The 19,004-nt window shown below is 45.9% G+C and overlaps 1 protein-coding gene across 1 annotated transcript in view; it reads right to left on the bottom strand.

Annotated features, from left to right (window-relative positions):
- The window catches only part of BMPR1A (bone morphogenetic protein receptor type 1A), a 203,232-nt gene that overhangs the window by 12,048 nt on the left and 172,180 nt on the right, over nt 1-19,004 (bottom strand). Inside the window, exons 9-11 of the mRNA XM_030570181.1 lie at nt 11,425-11,617; nt 10,698-10,995; nt 9,311-9,486 (exon numbers count right to left, since the gene is read on the bottom strand). Of these exons, the coding sequence (XP_030426041.1) occupies nt 9,311-9,486; nt 10,698-10,995; nt 11,425-11,617 (667 nt within the window). The remainder of the gene's footprint in view (nt 1-9,310; nt 9,487-10,697; nt 10,996-11,424; nt 11,618-19,004) is intronic.

Here is a 19,004-nt window from a genome sequence, read left to right as displayed (position 1 = left end):
CCTCACCAGTCTCCAGTAACTCACCTCGGCCCAGTGAACCATCAGATGGAAGATGCTTTAAGTGTAATGAACCGGGACATATCAAGGCCAACTGTCCCAAGAACACCATGCGAGTGCAATTCATTACACCACCATCACACCAAAGATCCCCAGGCCCGGATGCCTCTCAAATACCCTTGGAGCGAAGGGAAAATTTGAGAGTGGGCGGAAAGAAGGTTACTGCGTGGAGAGACACGGGGGCACAAGTGTCAGCTATCCACCAATCCTTCGTTGACCCCAAATTCATCAACCCAAAGGCCAAAGTTACAATTTACCCCTTCATGTCACAAGCTGTAGACTTGCCTACAGCTCAACTGCCTGTCCAGTACAAAGGCTGGTCAGGAATGTGGACTTTTGCAGTCTATGACAATTATCCTATCCCCATGCTACTGGGGGAAGACTTGGCCAACCAGGTGAGGCGGGCCAAGAGAGTGGGAATGGTTACCCGTAGCCAAACCAGGCAAGCTTCCAGACCCATTCCTGTTCCTGAGCCGTCCACAGAAGCCCCGTCTGTGTTACCAGAGACCCAGACAGAGGCAGTGGACCCGGATTCCATGCCTACCACTGAAACAGCCACAGCACCTCCAGTCCCAGGCCCGGAACTGGAACAGCAACCAGCACCAGCAAGTGCAACCACATCTTCAAACTCAACGCCAGAGGGCGCCAGCGAGCCAGAACTGGCAGAAGCACACGACAGCCATACCCAAAAGGCTCAGCCAGAGCCTGAAATACCCTCAGGTGCACCAGCGGAGAGCGGTTCACCAGCAACGGAAACAACCCCATCACCTACATCGCTTCCAGAGGGACCAAGCCCAAGTCCACAGTCTGAGGAAAAACTGGTGACCCCAGCCTCAAGGGAACAGTTCCAGGCTGAGCAGGAAGCAGATGACAGCCTTCAGAAAGCGTGGGCGGCGGCACGGAGCACCCCACCGCCTCTCAGCTCTTCAAATCGATCCCGGTTTGTTATAGACCAAGGACTTTTATACAAGGAAATTCTTTCTGGTGGACACCGGGAAGAATGGCAGCCGCAAAAACAGTTGGTGGTTCCAACTAAGTACCGGAAGAAGCTCTTAAGCTTAGCCCATGATCATCCCAGTGGCCATGCTGGGGTGAACAGAACCAAGGACCGGTTGGGGAAGTCCTTCCACTGGGAGGGGATGGGCAAGGATGTTGCCAAGTATGTCCGGTCTTGTGAGGTATGCCAAAGAGTGGGTAAGCCTCAAGACCAGGTCAAGGCCCCTCTCCAGCCACTCCCCATAATTGAGGTCCCATTTCAGCGAGTAGCTGTGGATATTCTGGGCCCTTTCCCAAAAAAGACGCCCAGAGGAAAGCAGTACGTACTGACTTTAGTGGACTTTGCTACCCGATGGCCAGAAGCAGTAGCTCTAGGCAACACCAGGGCTAACACTGTATGCCTGGCCCTAACAGACATCTTTGCCAGGGTAGGTTGGCCCTCCGACATCCTTACAGATTCAGGGTCTAATTTCCTGGCAGGGACCATGGAAAAACTGTGGGAAACTCATGGGGTAAATCACTTGGTTGCCACCCCGTACCACCATCAAACCAATGGCCTGGTGGAAAGGTTCAATGGAACTTTGGGGGCCATGATAAGAAAATTCATCAACGAATTCTCCAATAATTGGGACCTAGTGTTGCAGCAGTTGCTGTTTGCCTACAGGGCTGTACCACATCCCAGTTTAGGGTTTTCACCATTTGAACTTGTGTATGGTCACGAGGTTAAGGGGCCATTACAGTTGGTGAAGCAGCAATGGGAGGGGTTTACGCCTTCTCCAGGAACTAACATTCTGGACTTTGTAAGCAACCTACAAAGCACCCTCCGACACTCTTTAGCCCTTGCTAGAGAGAACCTAAAGGATGCTCAAGAAGAGCAAAAGGCCTGGTATGACAGACATGCCAGAGAACGTTCCTTCAAGGTAGGAGACCAGGTTATGGTCTTGAAGGCGCAACAGGCCCATAAAATGGAAGCATCATGGGAAGGGCCATTCACGGTCCAAGAGCGCCTGGGAACTGTAAACTATCTCATAGCATTTCCCAATTCCTCACTAAAGCCTAAAGTGTACCATGTTAATTCTCTCAAGCCTTTCTATTCCAGAGACTTACAGGTTTGTCAGTTTACAGTCCAGGGAGATGATGCTGAGTGGCCTGACGGTGTCTACTACGACGGAAAAAAAGACGGTGGCGTGGAAGAGGTGAACCTCTCAACCACCCTGGAACGTCTGCAGCGGCAACAAATCAAGGAGCTGTGCACTAGCTTCGCCCCATTGTTCTCAGCCACCCCAGGACGGACTGAACGGGCATACCACTCCATTGATACAGGTAATGCTCACCCAATCAGAACCCCACCCTACCGAGTGTCTCCTCATGCCCAAGCTGCTATAGAACGGGAGATCCAGAACATGCTACAGATGGGTATAATCCGCTCATCTACCAGTGCATGGGCATCTCCAGTGGTTCTGGTACCCAAACCAGATGGGGAAATATGCTTCTGCGTGGACTACCGTAAGCTAAATGCTGTAACTCGTCCGGACAACTATCCAATGCCACGTACTGATGAGCTATTGGAAAAGTTGGGACGTGCCCAGTTCATCTCTACCATAGACTTAACCAAGGGGTACTGGCAAGTACCGCTAGATGAACCTGCCAAGGAGAGGTCAGCATTCGTCACCCATACGGGGGTGTATGAATTCAATGTCCTTCCTTTCGGCCTTCGAAATGCACCCGCCACCTTCCAGAGGCTGGTAGACGGTCTACTAGCTGGACTGGGAGAATTTGCAGTTGCCTACCTCGATGATGTGGCCATTTTTTCAGACTCCTGGCCCGAACACCTACTCCACCTGGAAAAGGTCTTTGAGCGCATCAGGCAGGCAGGACTAACTGTTAAGGCCAAAAAGTGTCAAATAGGCCAAAACAGAGTGACTTACCTGGGGCACCAGGTGGGTCGAGGAACCATAAACCCCCTACAGGCCAAGGTGGATGCTATCCAAAAGTGGCCTGTCCCACGGTCCAAGAAACAGGTCCAATCCTTCTTAGGCTTGGCCGGATACTACAGGCGATTTGTACCACACTACAGCCAAATCGCTGCCCCATTGACCGACCTGACCAAAAAGACCCAGCCAAATGCAGTTAAGTGGACTGATGAGTGTCAAAAGGCCTTTACCCAACTTAAGGCAACACTCATGTCTGACCCTGTGCTCAGGGCCCCGGACTTTGACAAGCCATTCCTAGTAACCACGGATGCATCTGAGCGTGGTATAGGAGCAGTACTCATGCAGGAAGCAACAGATCACAACTTCCATCCTGTCGTGTTTCTCAGCAAGAAACTGTCTGACAGGGAAAGTCACTGGTCAGTCAGTGAAAAGGAATGCTATGCCATTGTGTACGCCCTGGAAAAGCTACGCCCATATGTTTGGGGACGGCGGTTCCAACTACAAACTGACCATGCTGCACTACAGTGGCTTCATACTGCCAAGGGGAACAACAAGAAACTTCTTCGTTGGAGTTTAGCTCTCCAAGATTTTGATTTTGAAATTCAACACATCACAGGAGCTTCTAACAAAGTTGCTGATGCACTCTCCCGTGAGAGTTTCCCAGAATCCAGTAGTTAAAAAGTGTTCTTAAAATGTAAAAGTCTGTTAGTTATATACTTAGTAGTATATGTAAAGGTGCATGTGTTGTATTAATCTGTTTATTTTCAAGTTCTAGAAGGAAATTGCCGCCAGTGAGCTTCCCCACTGTCTGCAATTTGGGGGGCGTGTCATAAACAGATAGCTAAGGGTTAATGTCTCTTTCACCTGAAACACCTGACCAGAGAACCAATCAGGAAACTGGATTTTTTCAACTTTGGGTGGAGGGAAGTGTGTCTCTGAGTCTTTTGGCTGTCTGCCTGCTGTCTCTGAGCTTTGGAGAAGTAGTTCTATTTTCTAGTCTTCTGTTTTCTAAGTGTAAGGACAAAGAGATCAGATAGTAAGTTCTATGGTTTCTTTTCTTTGGTATTTGCATGAATGTAAGTGCTGAAGTGCTTTGATTTGTATTCTTTTTGAATAAGGCTGTTTATTCAATATTCTTTTAAGCAATTGACCCTGTGTTGTATCATCTTAATACAGAGAGAGCATTTGTATTTTTTCTTTCTTTTTATATAAAGTTTTCTTTTAAGACCTGTTGGAGTTTTTCTTTACTTCAGGGAAATTAAGTCTGTACTCACCAGGGAATTGGTGGGAGGAAGAAATCAGGGGAAAGCTGTGTGTTGGATTGCTAGCCTGATTTTGCATTTCCTCTGGGTGAAGAGGAAAGTGCTTTTGTTCCAGGATTGGGAACGGAGAGGGGGACTCACTCTGCGTAGTTTCACAGAGCTTGTGTCTGTGTATCTCTCCAGGAGCACCTGGAGGGGGGAAGGGAATCAGAATTATTTCCCTTTGTTGTGAGACTCAAGGGATTTGGGTCTTGTGGTCCCCAGGGAAGGTTTTTCAGGGGGACCAGAGTGCCCCAAAACACTCTAATTTTTTGGGTGGTGGCAGCAGTACCAGGTCCAAGCTGGTAACTAAGCTTGGAGGTTTTCATGCTAACCCCCAAATTTTGGACGCTAAGGTCCAGAATCTGGGAATAAGGTTATGTCAGGGGCAGATACTGATGTGGTCTGCTTCATGTGTGTCATAAACAGATAGTTAATGGTTAATGTCTCTTTTACCTGTAAAGGGTTAAGAAGCTCAGTGAACCTGGCTGACATCTGACCAAAGGACCAATCGGGAGACAAGATACTTTCAAATCTTGGTGGAGGGAAGTCTTTGTTTTGTGCTGTTTGTTTTGTTCTTTGTTCTCTCTGGGAGCTAAGAGGGGCCAGACGTGCAACCAGGTTTCTCCAATCTTTCTGAAACAGTCTCTCATGTTCAAAATAGTACGTAATAGCTAGAAGACGGAATAGTCTTTTGTTTGTTTTCTTAATTTGCAAATGTGTATTTTGCTGGAAGGATATTTTACCTCTGTTTGCTGTAACTTGTACTTAGGCTAGGGGAGAAGGAGTCCCTCTAGTCTATATAAGCTGAAGCCCTGTAAACATTTTCCATCCTGGTTTTACAGTGATAGTTTTTACTTTTTCTTTCTTTTATTAAAAGCTCTCTTTTTTTAAGAATCTGATTGATTTTTTTTTTCCTTGTGCAAGACCCAGGGGAATTGGGTCTGGACTCACCAGGGATTGGTGGGGGAAAAGGTTAATTCCTCTCTGTTTTAAGATTTAAGGAGTTGAATAACAGGGTAACCCAGGGAGGGGAAATCTGGGAGGGGGAAAGGAGGGGGAATGGTTTATTCCTCTTTGTTTTAAGACCCAAGGGGTTTGGGTCTTGGGCTCCCCAGGGAAGGTTTTGGGGGGACAGGGAGTGTACCAGACACTGGAACTTCTGGTTGGTGGCAGCGCTATCAGATCTAAGCTAGGAATTAAGTTTAGAGGGGTACATGCAGGTCCCCACTTTCTGGACGCTAAAGTTCAAAGTGGGAATAAGACCTTGACAGTGTGACACCAGGAATCAGTGTCTCCATTTGTGTAGATATGTGCAGCAGGCAGTCAGTGACTACTTAATAAAATGTTCTATACTTCTTTGGAGCATGTCATTTCAGGTCCCTGGAGCCATGGAGCAACCACGTTTTGAGATGGAGTGTCTCCAGGTTCGGGTGCAGAGTTCATCCCGAGTCCTGGGACAGGAGACAAGGTAGGAGAGGAAGGTTCGAGGTCTGCACACTGACATTCTGAGAATGTAGAGGAACGATGTTTGACAAGGCCATGCAGGGGCTCTCACTATTACTGTGGTCTTGTTTGCTTTGATCTTGCGAGGCACTCACGCCATAAAGGGAATGGAGGTGTGAGGAAGAAGGCATACAGGTGGGAAGCGTCCTCCATTTGATGAGAAATGCATCTCCCAAGGAGTGATGGCCCATGCCAGCCCTGGAGCAAAACAACTGGCATTTGGTGTTGTACTCCATTGCAAAGAGGTCTACTGTGGGGAATCCCCACTGTTTGACTATGTTGTGGAGAACCCTGGTGTCAAGTTCCAACTTGTGGTCCTGAGAAAAGTTCCTGCTGAGTGCACTTGCCGTAGTGTTTTGACATCTGGGCAGGTACGCTGCTATAATGTGGATGTTGTGCTGGATGCACCAGTGCCAAAGTCACATGGCCTCTGCACACAGGGAATGTGAACGTGAACCCCCCTTGTCTGTTTATGTAAAACATGCATGCCAAATTGTCCGTGAGTATTTGTATGGTCTCGTTTCTGATCATGGGTAGGAAGGTGGTGCATGCATTGCAAACAGCTCTGAGTTCTAGCAGGTTTATGTGACGCTGGGCTCCTGTTTGGAATCAATGACCTTGAGCAGAATGTGAGTTCAGATGTGTTCCCCAAACTCCGAGGGACGCATCCGTCGTAATAGTCAATGTAGGAGGGGCTTGGGTGAATGGCACTCTCAGGTATACATTGTGTGGTTGCGTTCACCAAGACAGAGTCTTTTACTTTGCTTGGCATTGTGAGGTGTTTGTTTATACTGTGTCTTTGTGAGCAATAAGTTGTACAGAGCCAAGCTTGTAGGGTTCGCATATGTTGCTTATGTCGCATGTTGAGCAATGAAGGTCGATGCAGCCATGTGACCCAGTAATTCCAAACAAGTCCTGGCTGTTACTCAGGTAATGCTGAGTGATGCGGCAATCAGATTCATTCACTAAGGGTTGGCTTATTTATTTGGGTTTTTTGGAGATCTAATTGCAGAGAGAGGCCGATTGTTTGTTGGGTAGCCTCCATTGCTGCTGGTCAATTCGCTGCTTATAGCAGGCAATCATCCAGATATGGAAATATCATGATTCTTTTCTTGCAGAGGAGATACTACTGCGAGTACCTTTGAGAAGATTCGGGGAGAAATGGACAGACCGAAGGACAGGACGTTGTACTGGAAGTGATCTGGTCCGAGAATGAATCGGAGAAACCTCCAATGTGATGGGTGAATCATTATGGGGAAGTATGCTTCCTGGAGGTCAAAGGCTGAGAGCCAGTCCCCTCTTTCTAACACTGGGATAATGTTGGCCAGCGTCACCATCTTGAAGTGTTGGTTTCTGACGAATTTGTTGAGCCGTCAGAGAAAGAAAATGGGTCTCCATTCTCCTGTTTATTTTGTGTGTGTGAGGTAGTAATTTGAGCAGAAACCCATCCCTTTGTATTTTGTTGGTACTGGTTCTACTGCTCCTCACTGGATGAGGTGGGTTACCTCCTGTCGCAATAGATCTTTGTAAGAGGGGTCCCTGAAGAGGGACGGGAAGGGTGGGTGGGTATGGAGTATTCATATTCAATTATCTCCAGCACCCATCTGCTATAGTGATAGATTGCCAAACTGGGTAATAGGGCAGTTAAACGGTTTTCAAATAGCTGGGAGATGGTATTAGTTTCCAGTGTTGAAAGTTGTGGGGGTCTCGGGCCCTCGATCAATGTCGATGAGATGCAGTAGACTGATTTGACAGTTATAGTCTCCTTGGGCGGGCGGGGGGGGGGGCGGAGAAGTCACTGTTTCTGGGCTTGTGGCTTGTATTTCCTGTGTGTCTGTGCAAATTGTGTGGACCGGAAGCTCTGTGGTGATCTTGGTGCCAAAAATGGGAGAGTCAGGTGTTGAGGACATCATAAGGTCTCTGGGAAGGAAGAACTGTTGTGATGCTGACAGCCCCAGGGCCACTGATGAGGTAATGGTGGATACTGGCTGATGTGGAGCTGTTGTCTGTAAGGGTGCCCTTGTCAGTTGCACTATACTGCACCATAGGCTGCAGTTGCTTTGATGTGCCCGGTGCAGTGTGTTGGGATGGCTCCACTGGTGCTGAGGCATGGGTTTTCTGTTTCCCCTGGGTGACTGCATTGGAACTAGATGTCTTGGAGCCTTTAGCTCTCACATTACCCATGGTACCAGAGGGTCCTACCATCCTGGTCTGGGGAATGCTGTTTCTTGCTCGGTTCCCGAGCTGGTGGGGACAGTGCTTGTTTCTTTGCCACCTTTTTCTCTGGGTGGTCTGTCACGTGAGTAACAGGCAAAGATGAGCCCCTGTTAGAGGCTGCTTTTGGAGAAGTGTATCCTAGGGGTATCTCTGTTTCTGTCTCCGACACCGGGTGGAAAGACTTCTCCATTAGCAGCAGTTCAAGTTGTAAGTCTCTGGCTTTCCTGGTTCAGACTGACAGTTTGTGACAGTGTAGGAACTTTTGAGATACATGTGCTTCTCCTAAAAAGTGACCACACAGAGTGTCCATCTGAAATAGGTATTGAAAGCTTGCAGGTGAGGCAGCGTTTAAAGCTCGCTGAACCGGGCATGCCCCTGAAGAAAGTATTTCCCCCTTCCCCATGATGGGAAAACTAACACTACTCTAGCAGTGAAACAAAATACTAGCTTCTACTGAGGGAAAGAAATAAACTTTTTTTTTTTTTTGGAAGGAAAAAGAAACAGGGAGAAAAAGTGGGAAGGCAAATTAGCTAGTCAAAGAACTAATGGGAAAGGGGTAAAATACTAAGCTATGAGGCACTGCTGAATGCTCCGATTCAAGCCAAAGGTGGTAAAGAAAGGGGGGTGGGAGGGAGGTTGGTCACACAGCGCCAGTTAACTGCTTATGGCATCATGAGACAGGACTGCACATGTGCAACCCAACCAGGCACTGCTACCACAGATCTCCGATTACAAGTGCAGGGGCACTCAAACACCTAAAGTGGAGCACCCACAAGGACATCACTTGAAGAAGACCTTACAAATTCCTGAAAAAAGAGAGTGCAGATTTGGGAAGAAGTTGAAGACAGAAAATATGGGATAGAGATAGACAACACAATGTAGGAAAGAGATAGGTAAGGAGGCACAGGAATAAGACCAAAAAAAAGGGGAAACAGATATTGAAAAAATGCAGGAAAAAAGATACACAGTCATCTATCACAAGAAATAAGAGGAAGAGTAGAATGAAACCAGGCACAGTATGAAGGTATAAAAAAGCAAGAGAGAAATAGTAAGTTATGTTATAAAAAATGTATTAAGAAGACAGTTGATTGACAGTGTTACAATTAAGTGAATCACACAGCTGTTTTGTTCTTTTAAAATGCAAGGTGCCTGCCCTTGAGACACAGGGCAAGTGGTAGGACTCAAATATTTTTCATCCTCTTCAGAAAGGTTTAGTCCTTGGATTAGAGGTATTGGATAAATTCTTTTGAAGACTTAGTTTTGTAAATAAATTTTGAAACACAAGATTTAAAGGCTTACCCCCTGTGACACAACGCCGAGCCATTTCCCAAATGATCAAGCCAAAACTGTAGATGTCAGCCATGATATATGGTTGGAAATGATTTTTATTTAGGCTTTCATCTAGGACTTCTGGAGCCATGTAACGTTTTGTTCCCACTCTAGTATTCAAAGGGACATCAACTTCATTCGTATCACTAAATGTAAATAATAAAGGTTAAATGAACTGTGGAGCAGTACAAAGGAACAGATGTCATGTAAAAAGATGCAATTATTATCGTCAAACTAAAATTATGCTCTATAATTAAATCAATGATCTCTTTCTCAAATCCTCCTTCCAATATTACTTATAATATATTATGCTTCTTTTAGACAGATTAAATAAAAAAAGATTATAAAATAGCCAACATGAACGTTCATGTGACTGCTTTAAAAAAAACCAAAAAACCCCACCAAAACTGCACACGACACAGCCGACAGAAGCAGACAATTCCAAATGTTCAAGACTCAAAATGTATTACTAATATCCACAATTCTACACATCAATACTTATGCTGAAGTTTTCTTGTGTTCTAGGATTTGATATCCACTTCAAGACATTGGTAGCTCATGCATTCCACTATAAGCTTTACATGTACAGTTTTTACCCCTATATTAGACCTAAAATACCCTTATTTCTAATAGGAACATTTTGAGCACACTGAGCATGTTACAATGAGCTTTACAAAAAAACAAAACACAAAAAACAACCTATTTCTACAAAATTACCTGCATTTATAATGTTCTACCACCATACTATCCACACACCCACTAAAAACTATACTAAAAATTACCATGTCTGAACCCAAATTCTTGGACAAGGGCTTACAGTTTCTTTGGCATTAATGTGGGAAAGTGAAATTTTGTGGCTGCTTCAGACATTAGCAATTGTTTTTGTAGTAATTTTTCATATTTTTAAATAATTACAGTCAAAACAGTAATTTTGTAGGTAATATATTTTACTATTCAATTCATTTTAAGTTGCTCAAATTTTCATTGAGTCACAGTTCTTATACTGAAAATACATGAAAGCATTATAGAGATGCTCCAGGGAAAGATGAAGTTTTGGATTCTGGCAGTGGATTTGTTTTCTTTTCTCTCCTTCTTGTGAAGAGGGGAACAACTTGAACTCTTAGCTCTCCATCCTAACAACCTTTGAGAGCATTTGATCTTCCACCTCAATATTCACCCCACATCCAAAGTAAAGAAGAGTATTTGACTCTCAAAACAATAAACAAACACCATACAATTTTACTGTTTAACTGCAAAATAACCAATCAGTGAATTAACACTCATTTCAACTTGATCTTTGATGCCTTTCAACATATCCGCAAAAGATACCAACTGCTAATAGGCTTTGATCATTTACCTGTTAAATTTGACTGCAAGACCCAGGTCAGCAATACAGCAGCTTCCATTTCTCTTTATCAAGATATTTTTACTCTTCAGGTCCCTGTGTGCAATAGCAGGCTTGCCTTGTGTCCCATAAATTTCTGTGTGTAGATGGCACAGACCACATGCAGCAGAATAAGCCAGTTTGAGCAAAGCCCTGTTGTCAAGTGTGGCACATTTCAGGAAGTCATACAAGGATCCATTTTCATGGTAATCTGTAATCAAGTAAAGTTGTGTCCAGGAGCCAGTGCCTTTAATATCAGCGGCTATAAAACCTGTTCAATTCATAAACAAAGTTAGCATTTAGTGTTACATAAAAGTCACATCAATCATTACTTGGAAGACTTTTCAGGAAATGAAAAGGCTGAAGACTCATTTTATAGTAAGACTCAACAGCCCCTTACACACTCATCACTTCTTATTTGAAGACCAGGAGTGCTAGAGTTTAGGTTTCAATCTCATGTGATGTCACAATGCTGATCCTCAAGCAAAAAGAAGAAAAGTCAGGATCTGTTATTTGTAATATTAAAAATAAGCAAGATCCATAGTCTGCATATAATTATAGCATTTTTATTATTTTATGTTATTCTACATTCCTGCAGTGATTTCATAAAGGAACTTCTCCACACTCTTCATGAAACAACTACAATTCTTTGAAATACAAGTCCTCCACTACCCAGTCAAATTACCAACTGCTTACTTACCAAGTATGTTTTCATGACGCATTAGAACAGTCTGGTAAATCTCTGTTTCTCTGAACCAACTAGCTTCCTCAGTGGTAAAAAATACTTTGACTGCTACTTTTTCGCCTCGCCATTTACCCATCCACACCTCACCATATCGCCCTTTCCCAACTTGCCGCACCATCTGAATCTGTTTGGCAATAGTGCGCTGAACCTAAACAAGAAAAAAAAAATCAGCAAGTGATTGAAGGCACACTGTCAAGATGGTTGCCAGTCTTAAAACTTTGCTTGCCTTAACAATGGTTCCATTTCAAAGGTCTATTCTATATTCTTTCCAGCTACTCCTTCTTCTAACTAATCATTGCTGCCTTGATTGGGAGAGTGGATGTGTATAAAAATCAGTAACTAAAATACTCAGAGAAGAAAATACATTTGATTTTTGTTTAAATTAGACTGAGCTAAATTCTTCTAATTTGTATAGGATTATAGCCACCTGTCTCACTGGATAAGCCTTTTTGCTGAGCTACTACAATAATTATGCTAAAAGGCATGCCTCAATTCACTGCTGAATCAGCATGTTTATGCAGTTATTACAGTTGTTCATAACCAATTTAAAGTATGCCAGTGTGCAGTATGCAAGCCTATTTTATTAAATATCATGAATAAAGCTGAAGAGAAAAATCTTACAACTGGAATAGTATCATCCAAGTATTTCATCCAAAGGCCTGCTAGAGGACAGAACATTTCTTTATATTTTACTGGTCTCAGCAGGTTTTCTACAAAAGAATCCCTCTTCTCATGCTTTCTAGTTCTGGTTCATTATGTGGAAGAGAAAGACTGACTCTTTTACATTTGTGTGTGTGTGTTTGTTTTTACAGTATCTTTCACACTAACTGCAGCTCAAAAAGTATATGGAATTAAATATTTACAGATAAATAGCACAGTTCAGAAATTAAGGCAAACGAAGAAATGGGTGTTTCAGGTGAAATAATAAATGAGACGGAGAACTGATGAGGGTTGAAAAAACAAAAAAAAACAGCTCTTGTACCAACCTATGGCCTGACTTTGTAGCAGTAAGAGAGAGGAGAATTAATACTAGATTGATAAAAGAAAAAAGAACAGTAACTTACAAGTAATGGTGGCTCTTCAAGAAGTTGTAATCAGCTCTGATCCCACTGCAGGTGTGCATGCACCCCATGCATGTGAGAGTGGATATTTTATTTTAGTAACAGCATCCATCAGGGTTGCACATGTGCCTGTGCCTCTCCTTGTGCTTTCATGCAAGGGTATAAAGGGGGAGTGGCTGTGATGCTCCCTCAATTCCCTTGCAATTCGAGTCCATGGAAGCAGAGAACTCTGAAAAGCAGGGATGGACTCATGGGATCCACATTGACCACACCTTGAAGAACCAGTTACTGTAGGGTAAGTAAAAGACGTTTACCTTTTGTAACTCTTGTTCTTTGAGATGTGTTGCTCATGTCCGTTCCATTGTAGGTGTGTGTGCTTGCCACATGCACTGGTGCTAGAAGTTTTTCACTTAGTAGTATCCATAAGTGACTGGCTCTGGCATCCTCTGGAGTGGTGCGCGTATGCCGCGGTATAAGGGGCACCGCCGGCTTCCCACTCCCTCAGTTCCTTCTTGCTGAAACTCTGACAGAGGGGAAGGAGGACGAGTCCTGGAATAGACATGAGCAACACATGTCGAAGAACACGTTATGAAAACAGGTAACTCTCTTTTCTTCTTCGAGTGCTTGCTTCGAGTGCTTGTAGGAGACTCCCAAGCAGTACCATTGGTGGCATGTAGGAATTCATGGACATGTGGATTGCAAAAAAGCTCTGCCAAATCCAGCATCATCTCTGGCTTGCTGGGCGATAGCATAATGCGTTGTGAACCGAAGACCACATCGTGGCCTGCAAATGTCCTGGATAGGACGTGTGCCAGGAACTCAGCCAAAGAAGACTGAGCCCTCGTCAAGTGACCCTTCAGTATCGGTGAAGGCACTGCCTGTGATAACTCATAACAAGTACGGATGCAGGCGGTGATCCAAATTGAAATCCTCTAGAGGACACAGAAAGGGCTTGGTGTGCTCCAGGTAGAAAGCCAGGGCATGCCTGGCATCTAGACTGTGCAGACATGTCTTGTCATTGGTCGCGTGAGGCTTTGGACAGAACACTAGGAGGAAATTATCCTGGTTCATATGGAAGTGTGACACCACCTTTGGCAGGAAGGCCGGATGGGGCCGCAGCTGGACCTGGACCATGTCCTTGGAGAATACAGTGTATGGGGGCTCAAAAGTGAGGGCTTTAATTTTGGAGACACGTCTCGCCTAGGTAATAGCTACAAGAAATGCAATCTTCCATGACAAGTGAGAAAGGGAAAAAGAAGCCATAGGCTCAAAGGGTGGACCCGTGAGCCTGGAGAGGACAAATTAAGGTCCCACTGGGGAACTGGATCCCAGATTGGCAGAAAGAGTCTTCCAAGGACTTCCAAGAACTTGAGTGACATCTCATGCGAGAACACTGATCTACCCTGGATGCATACGGCTGATATGGCAGCCAGGTGCCCCTTGATAGAAGAGAAGATGAGCCCTTGGTGCTTTAAGTGAAGCAGGTAATCCAGTATGGCCTGCAGAGATGACTGGGCCGGGGAGATATTCCGTTCTGATGCCCAGCAAGAGAAATGCTTACTTGCCAGGTAAGTTGCTCTGGTGGAGGGCTTTCTGCTTCTCCAAGAGAACCTGCTATACCTGACTAGACCAGGCTTGTTCCTCTAGATTCAGCCATGCAGCATCCAAGCTGTGAGGCGGTGAGAGGCGAGGTCCAGAGCAGAAGTCAACTGTGATCCTGCAAGAGTAGGTCTGAACACCTGGGAAGTGGCCACAGGGCTGCAACAACCAGGTCTCTAAGCATGCCGAACCAATGCTGGGATGATTATAATGACCTGTGCCTTGTCCCTCTTGATTTTTGAGAGGACTTTGCTTATAAACGGAATTGTTGGGAAGGCATACATCAGGTCCTCTGACCAGGACAGGAGAAAGACATCGGATAGTGAGCCTCTGCCGAGGCCTTGGAGAGAACAAAACTGATGATGCTTTCTGTTCTCTCTGGTGGTGAACAGGTCCACTTGGGGAGCTCCCCACTTCTGGAAGAGCATTCTGACAACCTCACTTGTGGTGGGAGAAGGAGGACCTGGTGAGGCAATCCGCCAGCATGTTCTGGACACTGGGGGAGGCTTCCAGATGGACTGCATGCTGGATGCAGAAATCCCAAGGAGGGTGGGCCTCTGGCACAGCACTGACGATCGAGCTTCCCCCAGCCTGTTGACACAGAACACAGAGGCTGGGTTGACTGTCAACACCTTCACCACCCGGCCAGACAGTTGGGGAAGGAAGTCGCCGCAAGCCAGGTGGACAGCTTTGAGCTCCCTGACATTTATATGCAACACAGCTCCTTTCAAGAACATAACCCTTGAGTCCTCAGTGTACTGAGATGCACTCCTCAACAAGGTTGGACACATCTGAAATCAGGGAGACCATGGTCACGGGCTCGTGACGACACATCTGCCAATACTAGAATCAGGTCGGACCACCACTGCCGAGAGGTAAGTATCCGAGAGGGATTGTGATGACACTTGTCTAGGAAGTAGTCTGACTCCGGCCACCTCTGGAGGGGACACAACCTGAGTCTAGCAAGTTGGACAACGTACGTGCATGCTGTCATATGCCCCAATGATGTGAGACAGACCCGGGCCGTGGTGAGCAGATGGGCAGTGACACTGGCAATCAGATCTGACATTGACCTTAATCTGGCCTCTGTTAGGAATGCTCTGGCTCAGGTAGTATCGAGTACCATTCCAATAAACTCTATCGTTTGGACTGAGACCAAAATTGATTTTATTCATTTATCAACAGGCCCAGAACTTCACAATGGCTCGCAACATCTCGATGCTGTGCCAGACCTGGACCCTGGAGTGGCCCTTGATGAGGTAGTCACAGAGGTTAGGGTAGATCTAGATACTCCAATATCTGAGACAGGCTGCCACCACCAACATGCACTTCGTAAATACCCTAGGCACCATTGCTAGGCCAAAAAGGAACACTGCAAATTGATTGTGGGCGGTACCCAACAATGAAACGTAGGAATTGTGTCAGTGAAATATTGATGTGTGGAAAGTAAGCCTCTTTCAAGTCGAGGGCAATGTACCAGTCTCCAAGATCCAGGGAAGGAATGATGGAGGCCAGGGAGACCACGTGGGACTTCAACTTCTTGAGATACCTAAGGCCACGCAGGATGGGTGTGTAGACCCTTCTGGGCCTTTGGGATAAAAAAATTGCAGGAGTAAACCCTTTCCCCCTCAAGCGCTGAGAGACTTCCCCCACGGCTTCCTCCGGAACAAGGCCCTGCAACTCCTGAGCTTGCAGATGCTCATGAGAAGGGGTCCCGAAGAGAGTATGGAGAGAGAGTGTGTGTGTGTGTGCGCGGGGGGAGTAGAAATAACTGGAGGATATACCCTCCTGCTACTGTGCAGAGGACCCACTGGTCAATGTTATAGAGCCCAGGAAGGAGACAAGCGGTTGGAAGAAAGCAGGGGGTCCTGGATCCAGGACACAGGCTGCAGGTCGCCCAAAATACCTGCTTAGTACCCGGCTGGTTGCAAGTAGAGCTCGAGTGAGCTGAGGAGGCCAAGTATTGGCCTTGCCGGTGCTTGTAGTCCTTGCTCTTTTTGCAGAAAGGCTGTTTGGGATTGCTCCCAAGCCTGTGGGACTGCTGTGGCTTGAACCACTTTCTCGCAGGCGCTGGCATGTAAAGGCCCAGCGAGCACAAGATAGCCCTTGAGTCTTTCAGGCCATGTAACTGCTGTCTGTTTGTTCCGCGAACAGTGCCAGGCCACTGAAGGGGAAGTCCTGGATGGACTGCTGAATCTCCACCAATAGGCCCTATGACTGAAACCAGGACGCATGTATGATGTTGTGCAGTCTATATGGTTTTATAAAAATTTAATCATAAGTGAATATAATGTAACTGAGATATGCTTCATGCAAAAGGTCTCTTGTAAGATATCATTACAAAGCTTATAATCTGCTGGGTGTTATCATTCTATTTGTATAAATGTACCACTCTTGTATCTGAAACTAGAAATATGAAATATACTCTGAGGGCCTATTGTAATTATGTACAAGTGTGGGCCATTAATGGTGGTTTGGAATCTTGATAACTCCCATTAACTGGGACCACTGTCTGCAGATGGGTGTGTTTTACTTGTGAGTCTTCCTGTATAAGTGTGTGCTGGCAAGTGGTAATGAAATCTTGCAGTGACATGTGATCATGTCACCTGAACTGGAATCCATCTTTAACCTGGTGTCTTTTCATTGAGAAGGAGGGGGTGGGAACTCAGAGGGGGACAAAAGGATTCCCGCCTTACGCAAAAGATATATAAAGGGGTGGAAGAGAGCAAAGGGAGAGAGGAGAGCAATCATGAAGAATCCCTAGCTACCACCTAAGCTGGAACAGAGCTGTACTAAGGGAAAGAATTGTTCCCAGACCTGGAAGGTGTCCAGACTGAGGAAAAACAAACAAGCAAACAAACAAAAACCACTTACTGAAGCATCTCTAAGTGTGAGATTATCTGTATTCAGTTTGATTAGACACAGATTTGCACATTTTATTTTATTCTGCTTGGTGACTTACTTTGCTCAGTCTGTTACTATTTGGAACTACTTAAATCCTACTTTCTGTATTTAATAAAATCACTTTTTACTTATTAATTAACTCAGAGTATGTATTAATACCTGGGGGAGCAAACAACTGTGCATATCTTTCCATCAGTGATAAAGAGGGCAAACAATTTATGAGTTTACCTGCATAAACTTTATACAGGGTAAAACAGATTTATTTGAGTTTAGACCCCATGGGAGTTGGGCATCTGAATGCTAAAGACAAGCACACTTTTGTGAGCTGTTTTCAGGTAAACCTGCAGCCTTGGGGCAAGTAATCAGACCCTGGGTCTTTGTTGGAGCAGAAGGGGAGTGTCTGGCTCAGCAAGACGGGGTGCTGGAGTCCTGAGCTGGCAAGGAAAACAGGAGAGAGGTAGCCTGGCATAGCAGTTGGCAGCTCCCAAGGGGATTTCTGTGATCCAACCCATCATAGCACGCCTCCTGGAAACGGCTAAAGCCCCGGTCCAGGTCGCCGAGTCTGCTGTATTTGAAGCCGCTCGGAGGGTGCCCTGGCCACAGCTCTGCCCTCATCAGAATAGCCAGGAACTCTGCAAACTTGGGTATAGACTGCCAAATGTTAAACTAATGGCCTGATGGTTGGCAACTCTCAACTGAAGGCTGGCCATAGAATACATTTTTCTGCCAAGAGATCAAGCCTCTTCACTCTCTTACTCTTAGGGGTTGATCCCGTTGGCCCTGTCTATCGCGTTCATTGGCTGCCAATACCACCAGTGAGCTTGGAGAAGGGTATGTATACAGGTATTCAAATTCCTTGGCAGGGACATAATACTTTCCCTCATCCTACATGGGTGGCAGTGATTGGGGTTGCCAGAAGGACTTGAACAGCCAGTCAGGCAGCGGCACAGACAGCTGCAGCAGCACAGCAACCAGCAAACAGAGTTGTAAACAGGGGAGTTTCAGAGGGAGTTCTGTTGGAGGAGCAGTTTTTGTAGTTTGTGGACTGTATTGTGTAGTGTGTATGTGTGTGTGTGGAGGCTGCTGGGGCAGTGTGCTGGGAGAGCAGTGGGAGTCCTGTTTAGGGGGCGGCGCTTACCTGATTAAGGGTCCTATAAAAGTAGCCAGCCAGTTCAGGCAGCGGCACAGCAGCTAGCAAACAGAGTTGTAAACAGGGAGTTTCAGAGGGAGTTTACAGGGGGAGGTTGCAGGAGAGACTAGACAGAGGAACTGACAGGCTAGGTAAGGAGTGGTGGTCTGGTGCCTGCTGGGGGTTTGTGTTGTGTTCCGTGGACTACCAGGCTTTAGGTGGGAAGGCTATGACTGATACAGAGGTAGCAGTGAAAGACACAATGAGGATGACTGGATGTGAAAGGTGCGGCATGTACATGATCCTGGAGGGGTACCTGAAAAGAGTTTTGTCTGTAGGAAGTGCCGCCTGATAGAGCTGATGAAGAAAGATCCGAGGACTGGAGATGCAGGTGGAAACTCTGGTTGAGTTTAGAAGGGGGTTTGAGCAGATGATGGAGCACAGACACGAGGGGCTGAAGGGATAAGCTCATGACGTGCAGATGGAAGCAGGACCAAAGAATCCAGAGGAGAGACTGCTGGGGGAGGAAGTGGACGGTGGAAGCATGTGACTAAGAGAACCAGGCAGAGGAAAAGACGGGCCAGTGAAGGAGGAAATAGAACTCAGGAACAGGTTTGCAGAGTTGGAAAATGAAGAAGGGGCACAGGAGGTGGTCGCTGAAGGAGAGAGGGCAAGGAAAAGAGAAGAGCTGATAGTCCTACAAGAGGAGGGGAGGAGTCAATGGAGGCAACACCAAATATAAGCCCCAGGAGGATTGCAAGGGTGAATAGGAATCGAGAGGACTTGCAGCCAGTGGGAGCAGGGGATAGACCGGAGAATCACACAGTCACCAGGAAAAGGCA

The sequence above is a fragment of the Gopherus evgoodei genome, chromosome 7, assembly GCF_007399415.2.
Source record: "Gopherus evgoodei ecotype Sinaloan lineage chromosome 7, rGopEvg1_v1.p, whole genome shotgun sequence".
Taxonomy (NCBI): domain Eukaryota; kingdom Metazoa; phylum Chordata; order Testudines; family Testudinidae; genus Gopherus; species Gopherus evgoodei.
Note: the sequence above shows the minus strand (reverse complement) of the source record. Positions and strands in the feature narration are given on the sequence as shown.